This window comes from Notothenia rossii, assembly GCF_949606895.1.
Source record: "Notothenia rossii genome assembly, contig: scaffold_450, whole genome shotgun sequence".
NCBI lineage: Eukaryota > Metazoa > Chordata > Actinopteri > Perciformes > Nototheniidae > Notothenia > Notothenia rossii.
In genome coordinates this window covers 503-10,379 of record NW_027640185.1, presented here as the reverse complement: position 1 = coordinate 10,379, position 9,877 = coordinate 503, and the positions used below count along the sequence as shown (strand labels likewise).

The following is a 9,877-nucleotide window of genomic DNA, read 5'->3' as shown; positions in this document are numbered from 1 at the left end:
AAGTGAGCTTAATGTAATGTGAAATAGCAAATGCAATTTTGTAATTACCAATTGTAAATGCTTTGAGAATCCGACTGCACTTAAACTATCCGATGTATTTGTGCCAGCGGATGTTATTCATGTATACGTCTGCCGTATGGAAACTACACATTTCTGTACAGCAGAAGACTGCATGCGCCCATAGATACTTTGCACGGTGCGTTCTTATGGAGGTGTTCCATGCGGTTTTAGGAACGCGAACATCAGGTAAAAAATATGTTCTTCATTACAAAGGTTGGAAATTAAATAAAAAAAGTATAGTGAAACGTATTGTTGTCACCCTGCGGTCCAGACCTATTAATCCACATGAATCCCAATACGTATGATTGTATGAAACTTTTAAGATAAATACTATTTTATTTTTTATAAATAAATGACTTTATTTGATCATTCTACAGTGAAACAGTAACATTCATATTTCTCATTTTGATTATTATAGTGATGAACATTCAAAACAAAGCACTTTGGCTGTTAGGGCATACGTTTTAAATTGCTGAATAAGTACCGTAACTTTCATGATTTGCATTTCTCGGTCACGATCAACTGTTTGCGTGAACGGATGGATGTTGTGTCACGGTAAATGTTGCGACCGCAACGCATTACGAGACAGCATTTCGTAAAGGAAGGTTCAGTGTTTCCTAAGCTAAAGGAGGTTATAAAGGAAGTTTCAAAGCTCCTTTCCTATCATCTAATTCAAACGGCTCTTATCATGGCTGATACTGAGGTACTTCCGGGTCATTTCACTCCGTTAGGAGCCTTCCTAAGCTAAACTGACAATTCGTACCGCAGCTTTAGCTACAGTAAGGGACACACGATGGCCTGACTCTTGGTGAATAAAAGGTCAATGCTGACTCAAAGCATGAAACATGACCTGTTTTTCAATGTTTTACCTAAACCATGATCTGTATCCTAACTTCAGCGTGTCATGTGAGGCGCAGGAGGCTCAGAGCTTCAACCCTGTGTCCTCTCAGTCCAGAGGGTCAGTGTTGTTAGTGTGTACTGTATCATTCTGTCTGAATGTACTGTGTTATTCCTTTTTCTGCAGGACACTAAGATGGGTTTCGGCATCGCGGTGTCAGGTGGGCGTGACAACCCCAACGTGGACAATGGTGAGACGTCGATCATCGTGTCAGACGTGCTGCAGGGGGGCCCAGCAGATGGATTACTCTTGTAAGTCTGACAAAGCTAGATGGACTAGGGGGGCTGCTGTGTAGGGCAGCAAAGGGTCTGTACATTTCCAGAAACCTTCAAAGGGAAGGTCAGATAAGGGCTTCTGCACGATTTAGGGGGAAATGCAAAAACAGTAATAGTAGGTCTGAGAGCCTGATATGGCCAATATCTTCCATCACCTTATGTGCCATTTTAAATCACGGTTACAATACAGTAATTGTTCTTTAAACTAGATTAATACAACTTTTTAAAGAGAACAAACATACTTCGCCGTTTTAAGTCCAGATCAGAACAAAAAACATGTGTATTTTGGGCCTATACCACCAAAGCGATCTTTATTGTAAGGCTTCATATGTGTGGTTATGTAAACATCCAATATTAGCTAAAGAAAATATAAATACATTAGCCCACTAACGAAGCAGGAAGTGTATACCATTGGTGCTGCTTGTAAATTGTGCAGCATCTGTAGCTGCTGACTCCCATCACATGGTCAGATCATCTGTCACCATCTCATCAAAGCTCAGTGCATTCTCTTCACATGTGCAGCCGCCCTGTCTGACCATGCTATATCATATTATTGTAGTGAATATATTTTGTATTTCCTATATTTTAGTGAACCAGCAGGAGATCTGCTCATGATATCTTGCTAAATATTATGATCTTCAAAGAGCTTGTGCTGCAGCAGCTCAGTTCTTATTTATTTCAGGAAATGAATTGAACATAAAGTTCAGAGATATTGGCTCAGACCTTGGTCTCTGACTGACTCATAAACCAATCTTAAAAAAAAGCATTCTACATTTAATTTTAACTTTTTGGACTCTATTTTTGGTGAAACATTGTTGATGTGACATTAAGATTTAGTTTTCATAGTTTTCTTATCATTTTATGTGTTTTCTTTTTGTTGTCCAGTGAGAATGATCGTGTCATTCAGGTCAACTCCATCCCCATGGACAACGTGCCTCATTCCTTCGCTGTGCAGTCCCTCCGTAAATGTGGTAAAGTGGCTAAAATAGTGAGTATGAACCACACACAAGGTCTATGCAGTCTTCTTCTGCAGAGTTGAAGAGGCCCTGTTCTGCTCTGCGGGGTTCTCCCTTTCCTCTAGTGGGTTTATATAGGTTCTGTTTATCTAAATGGTTAAAGTAAATACAAATAAAGGCTAAAATCCCCAACTTCTCTCCAGAGGGAGTTTCTCTGCCACAACACACTTGTGTCGCCTGCAGAGTTTCCATATATGTAAAATGAGCGTGTGTGCGTGTTTTCCTGCTTGACTGCCTCTTCTCTCATGTTTCTGCTTCTCTAAAAGTAGCAGCAGTCCTCTCCCGTGTGTGCAGTGGACTAATCTGGCTGATGCATACAGCTAAATATAAAAGCCTGACATGTCGAGGGAATCTGATTTGCTGCTCTGAACAGCCACTTACACATCATGTAGCTGTGTCTTCAGTCCTGTCTGAGACACACTATCCACGTTGCCTATTTATGCTTTTCTCTCAGATATAGTCTTTCGTCTTTTGAACAAACCAGTACCAGATAAAGACTACCTTTATTCCTTTTTTTTAATTTAAATAATACACATCTTCTTCAACATTTTTGTTTCTTTACGTGAGCTCCACAAATGTTCCATTAGTTTTATGTTGGGCTGGTTATGGTGATGCTGCTCTGTTGTATTTTCAGTTCTCATTCAGGTCTAATGAACAGTAAATGACCGTCAGCTCTTCAGTGAGCCAAGTATTTGTCGCCACAGCAACCCTAAAACACAAAGCGTTTGAGTTTGTTTGCTTCTAAATTAAATGGCCGTGCCATCCTGGCTCCTGGATCTCCGTCTTTCACCCCTTAAATTATCCTGATGCTCCTCACAGGTCCCATGCAGCTACCTGTGTTAGGACCTGTAGTATAGCGTAACGCTTGTGAAGGCATTTGTAAATGTGCTTTGCTTAGTTTGGCTTGCATGCTGGCTTTCGGCTGTGTCTTTATTAGTCGAAACTTTCACCGGCATGCATTCTTCTGTGCTGTTTAAGGAGCTGGTAAAAATGTTTTTGTGTTGCCGTGTGATGTAGCAACCCAATGCAGCTGAGCTTAAAACCAGAGAACTGACATCCAACAGAGGTTGCGTTTTCTTTAGCAAACAGTAAGTTAGCGTCAGGTTAGAATCCATTTCCACTAGTCTCTGGCTCATCGTTTGATCGAAAAGAGTACAGGCTTTTGTCCCCAAACAGAGACTGATTGGTCAGCTAGGCATGATATGCGTACATAATGATTTTGACTGCACACATCCATACGACTGGGATTTGTTTATTTATATGTTTAAATACCGTGCAAAGGTTGCACGTCGGCATTGGGCCGCCAGCTGATCCATTGAACCTCCTAATAAAGCACTTGAATGGAACGAGAAAGGTATCTGGATTTCTTGAACATACGCAAGTCAATACTCAAATTTGCGTCCTAGACTAAGTGGCATTTGAACATTCCTTTTGTTGGACGATTGGACACTACATTAAGTCAAAAACTTCCGACAACGACGTGACGATTACGAGTGTGTAGGAACCTACTATCACTGGAATTGTCGGATTTGGATCTGATCGTGGCTACTGGAGCCGTGGCAGAAGCAAAAGACCATTTGGATTATTCTCTACCGTGTGGACATGGACTGCAGGCTGCCACGCTACTCTTCATGCCTTTCCGTTGGAGTTCGAGCCACTGGGTAAAACAGCTGTTGTCGTTTGGTAAATTGAACTGGCATAATAATGTCGGAGGACAACGCCACAGACGTTGCGATTACGACAGTCACCACTTGGAGCTTGACCTAAAGCACCAAAGGCTCTGGACTAGAGTACATCAGCCAGTGGGGCTCATCAGCAACAAAGTGAAAAGGACATATGCAAAGTAATCAAGAAGCAGACTGATATAACAGAAATGCTTATGAAACATCCACAGCTCGCCCTTCTCCCACAGCGTAATATTCCTGTTTTTTATGGTGACTTGCTCGACTTCAGACCTTTCCTTAAAGCATTCCAACTCCAGAACAGACAATGCTGCAGATAAGATGTACTTCCTGGAACCATATACAAGAGGTGATCCCAAAGACATCGTAAAAAGCTGCCAGCATATGCCCCCTGACCGTGGTTTTCAGAGAGCCATGGACATGTTGGAAGACTGCTACAGCAACCCACTGAAGATTGCCACCGCTTTGATGGAAAGGGTACTAAAATGGCCGCAAATGAAACCAGAGGACTCACAAGCACTCAACAAGTTTTCCCTCTTCCTTTTAAGTTGCAGAAACGCCTTGGAGGATGTGGCTAGTGAATTAATTTCATTTTTCCGCACTCTCGCGGGAATATCTCCGCAATGGAGCGAGCTTAAGTATCACTTTCGATTGCATGATATAGCCCAGCGCAACACCTCCGTCAAGCGTGTTGCCACTTGTTTGTACCATTTTCAGGCGATCTGTAATCTGTTCTAGAAAAACGATATGTTTTTTAGGATTTCAAGAAGCATATAGAACAAACAATGGATGTATTTTATGAACATTTATCCATGCTGAAAGTAGATTTAGATGTGTTAGGAGTGAGATAGAGATTATTATCTAATATATGCATCTGATGAAGCATTGCATGAAGTCTGCTGATGATCAGAGGCTGTTGTTGGGGCTGCAGGAACGTTTTTTTATTTTTGTTTTGTAGACAGACCATGCAGGCCTCAGAGAATTAAACTTGGGCCTGCGACCATAGTTTTATTGCATTTTGTTTTGAAAATCCACAGCAGAGGTTTGTGTCGTACTACATGCGGTGTATTTTGCATATCTCTCAGTAGCCAACAATCTGTGAGTCTGTTGGCTCGGACATAAACTTGTGTTTAAAATAATACTACATAATAAATGTAGTCTACATTTCATAGTAAGAGGTGTAAAACCTGAGAGGATTTTAAATCGCATTTGAACTAAATGCTTATTCAATCTGTAGTTGTATTTGTATTGTTGATTTAATGTGTGAACGAGGCGATATAGAGAAGGTTAAGCTGTCATTATTAGGCTGTAATTTGTTATATACTGTTGGAATGGGTAAGCAGGCCTATTGTTTTGGGATATTTGTGGAGTTAGGTGGTCCATGAGTGTTTTTTGTTGGTTAAGTGGTCCTTGGTATGAAAAAGTTTGAGAAACACTGCGCTAGTGGATTGTCAAAGAGGGAGCCTCGTTGCGGGGAAATTATACAGATGGCTAGTCCGCCCCTGAAAATGTCTATGCAAACGTTATTATTAATAATAATTTAAAAAAATATATATACATTTTTTTATTTTCCATTTTAATTTTGTAATCATCTCGCGACCCCCACTTTGGGAACCCCTGCTCTAAAGGACTGGTTCGTAGAGTACTGGTAAAAACAAAATCCAGTACTTTGGAGAGGCCTGTAGAAAGACTTTGCCTCATTTGTGAATAGGACACTTAAGTTTGTTTAATTGAAAACCTATGTTAAGGGGTGTAGGTGGATTCCTCCCCCATAAGTAAATGCAAATGTTGTTTGCCAAGAGTATAATCGAGCTAATTGTTAGCCATATTTTGTTTGGAAATTACTTTTATTATTAACTTTAACTTAATTTAATTATAAGTCTCCCTGCCTTATAATTAGGGGCCGGAAATGTAAGAGCCATTTAGGCACATTATTTTATGGGAATGATTTATGGTTTTGTGAGCCAATTGAATATTCTTTAATTTAACCTAAATGAGCTGAATAACTATTAATTATTATTATTATACTGTTTTTGTAACGTTTTATCTTGCTTATGGACAGCTCTAGTTTTATGTTTTGTTATTATTTATAGAAAGCAGATTGTAGTAGCGTCAGGTATAAATGACGCTGCCAGCATGACACAGCAGAAAGTCTAGAGAGGAAGTTGGAAAAAGTTTTGACAGCACACATCCGTACGACTGGGATTAGTTTGTTTATATGTTTAAATACCGTGCAAGGGTTGCACTTTAGCATTGGGCCACCAGCTGATCCATTGAACCTCCTAATAAAGCACTTGAATGGAACGAGCAAGGTATTTGAATTTCTTGAACATACGCAAGTCAACACTCTAATTCGTATATATATATTTATAAAACGGACAAGTCAAATCAAGCAATCTGATTGGTTCTTAGCCGTGATATACTGAGCGTATACCACGGGTAGAATTGTAAGTTACTTTTCACAACAAGTCAGTATCCCTCCGCGTCTGAAAAAAACAGTATACCGTTGGGCTGAAAAAACTGGAACAAGAAAGGTGGGGAGAAGTAACGGGGCAGAAGCCCTCCTTTTTGACGCAGCGGTCCAGACATAGACATCAAAGGGTAAAACATATTCAGTGTGCAGTTCCTTTGGCATTAGGGCAGGGATATCTACATACTTTTGAAGGTTTAACGTAATGAATTGTGCTACTTTTAAAGCAAGCAACGATGTTTTCAAATCTGTAATCAAAGAGGTCCGCAAAAACGCTATCGACCAATCAGATTGCTTGATTTGACTTGTCAGTTTTATAAATATATTTAAATGTCTTCCGTTACGAAACAAACTTACAAAACATAAAATGGAAACATTTAAGATTAACTTCGACCTCCGGGGGGGTCTTACTATAGTATGGAGGAGTGGATTGAGCAGTGCCTATCTCCAGAAAAAAAAGCACCTAAACTACGACATGCAGAGCTACGTGAAGAGCAGCTAGACCAACTGGAAAAGTACCACCATTCAAAAGCTTTCTGATGCGGGTCTTGAAACAAAGCAGAGAAATGATGACCGTTAGTGGCCACAGGTGCGAAAGCTCTCTCCAGAGCTACTGGAAGCCCAATCTCGGGGACCGGAGAAAGTGGAGCAATATTCTCGCCACGCCAAGCAACAGCCTCGAACAACCTCAACCTATACAAGTGACCACGTAAGCCATGCTACTGATGCTGGACAGTTTTTCAGTGGATGCACAATAAACAGCAACATACACATTAATGTAAATAAACAGCCAAATAATGGATCAACGCTCTCTGTCTAATATGTTCGCTTGCTGTTAGTGTTGTTGCATAGCAACCACCTTGCACTATGTTTTGTGCAGAAGGCAACGGAGGGACTATTTTATTTTGAACATCATTATTTAATAATAAAAACTATTTAAATTAGAGTGTGTATTTTTCTTTCATATTGCCACACTTGGTGACCGTTTTATAAAAGCAATAGCTCACTTCAGGCCGTGATATATGCTCATTATATCACAGCTAAGGGGGTTGTCGACCCTCCGCTTTGCGTCGGGCCGAACCACGCCCCTTAGCTGTGATATAATGAGCATATACCACGGCCTGTCGTGAGCTATTGCTTAAATATATACTGTATATATAGTTGGGCTGCACGATTCATTCAATCGCAATCCCGATATGAGCCTCTGGAATTGTATAACAGCAAAAGGCTGCGATATATATATATATATATATATATACACATATATAGTGATGTAAATCAGTGATTGCTGATCACAAATATGTTGTGATTGGTCAACCGCTTAGAGATGTCCCTCCCTTAGTCTATTAGTAACAAGCACGATGGTTATAGTGATGTCGTTATGTTACGGAAGTAAACAAAGGAATCCTATGAAGGTGTTTCAGGCGGGAGGGGAGTGTGTGGGAGAGAAACTCCCTCTGGAGGGAACACAGGGATTTTTGCCTTTGCAGAACATTGAAATGTACTAAAACCTATAGAATACACTACAGGAAAGGGAGAACTCAAAAAGCAGAACAGGTCTTCTCTAATAGATGTGGAGAATGGTGGTTGGTGTCAGTGAAGGGGTGTTTGGACCTTTTTAATGTAATGTATTAAAGCATTTTTTTTTTCTTTCCTTCTCTCTGTCAGACAGTGAAGAGACCCCGTAAGTCGGCAGTGCACTCACTGAAGCAGCCCCCCTCCCCAGGTGCAGACAGTCGGGCGTACACCCCCTCCAATCACTACTACGATGCCGACAATGACAACAGCTGGTACCGCGACCAGGACCGCGAACACATCTCAGACAGCAAAGCATACCTGGACCCCGAGTACGGGGGGGGGCGGGACTCCAACCAGAGAGGGAGGAGCCGTGGGCGGAGCCAGGAGAGGAGCTCCCCCAGCCCCGACAGACCAAGGAGGGACGGCAGCCGGGGGCGGGCCCTGGACAGCAGCGCAGACCGCGAGAGGTACCACAGCCGAGGACGCAGCCCCGGGGAGGGGTCCCGCACCGAGGACAAGTATGAGAGAGGAGAAGGAGGGGGAGGAAGAGGGGGGAGGTATAAGAGCAGGGACCGGCTCAATGACAACCCTCCATCCCCAGAACCTTCCAGAGAGCTGGAGCCGCTGGACAAACCCGTCAACGTGCTTCTGGTGAAGAACAGAGCCAGCGAGGGTAAGAGAGCAGGAGACCCCCCTGTTTAACAAAGGTCACATGACTGGATACACAGAAACCAGGGCTGCACAGTTCATCAGAGCAAAATACTTAGTAAGGGCAAAATATATACAAATATCTAAATAAAGTATTGTAGTGCTTCAGCGAAGTGCCCCGAATACAAACTGCATTCTACAAACTTGTGAAAAATGTCTTCTTTGGTACCGATCCTCTTAACAAAACAACACAATTATCATTTAAAAAATATTATTCAAGGATATAGTGGGAAAAAAAGATAATCCCTGCTTATATCGCAAATCCTTTCGCAATTGCAATATCAGTCAAAAATATTTGCAAATAGTTATTTTTTCCAGATGATGCAGCCCCAAAAGAAACACAATAATTATAATTATGCTTTTTAAGATGTTCTCCACTGCCATTTTCAAACATACACTGTATTAAACAGAGCAAATTGTGTACTTTTACTGCACTACATTTATGTAATACCTTTAATTATTTTTCAGATCTGGATTAATGATGTGAAATATAATCAAGTGTTAAATCAGACTTTAGTTCCACCTGGAGTAAATCCACAAGCTACCCTGCAGTATACAAAGTCATTCAAACTAGCTGCACCTTTACCAGCTTTGAGAACACTTTAATGATCAATAATTATAAAACATATCATATATATTATTCTTAAATGGACCAACCTGCACAATGAGTACTTTTAATATTTGGTGCTTTAATTACATTTTGAATGCAGGACTTTTACTTGTAACAGAGTATTCCTACACTCTGGTACTTCTACTTTTACTCAAGTACAAGATCTAGAGAGTACTTCTCCCACCTCTACATTATAACTAGGACTACACTTTGATTATGTACTGTTCTGCTCAGATTGCTACAGGACAATAAGTGTAACATCACCTCATTATTTAATCATTTCTGTGGTTCTTTAACTTAGGTGAAGATACTGTAGCACGCATCAAGAGTCCCTTTCTATTTCAGCATTACTAGTGTCTGTAACCGCAGCTCCTGGTGGAGGCGTGGAGGCTTCATTATCAAAGGAAAGATTCCCTTGGCTCTTCTAACATTCACCCCTCACTAACCCAGCAGGGAATCAGCTGTGACACCCACTCGCTCAATCAAAGTAGCTGGGTGTTACTTTAACTTTTTTAAATTATTTTATGCAATAAAACCTGTAAATTAATTAGATATTTTATTTATTTTATGCAACAACAACGTCCCAATTGGTGTAGTGAAATTAAGCTTAATTTAAAGAAATATAACAAATTAAAATCCC

The 9,877-nt window shown here is 40.8% G+C and overlaps 1 protein-coding gene across 1 annotated transcript; it reads left to right on the top strand.

Moving 5' to 3' along the window:
- Positions 1 to 1,055: 1,055 nt before the first annotated feature.
- LOC307026987 (uncharacterized protein) lies at positions 1,056 to 8,636 on the top strand. The gene is made up of 3 exons (XM_079695144.1): positions 1,056 to 1,209; positions 2,119 to 2,221; positions 8,070 to 8,636. The coding sequence occupies exons 1-3, from the start codon at positions 1,094 to 1,096 to the stop codon at positions 8,619 to 8,621; spliced, it is 771 nt and encodes a 256-aa protein (XP_079551270.1). The 5' UTR covers positions 1,056 to 1,093; the 3' UTR covers positions 8,622 to 8,636.
- The last annotated feature ends 1,241 nt before the right edge of the window (positions 8,637 to 9,877 follow it).

Excerpts from the sequence above, each read along its gene's own strand:
- LOC307026987 (XM_079695144.1), top strand. The coding sequence starts at position 1,094 with ATGGGTTTCGGCATCGCGGTGTCAGGTGGGCGTGACAACCCCAACGTG. Across the intron at positions 1,210-2,118 it reads CCAGCAGATGGATTACTCTT|TGAGAATGATCGTGTCATTC; the intron begins GTAAGTCTGACA and ends TTTGTTGTCCAG. Across the intron at positions 2,222-8,069 it reads GTGGTAAAGTGGCTAAAATA|ACAGTGAAGAGACCCCGTAA; the intron begins GTGAGTATGAAC and ends TCTCTCTGTCAG.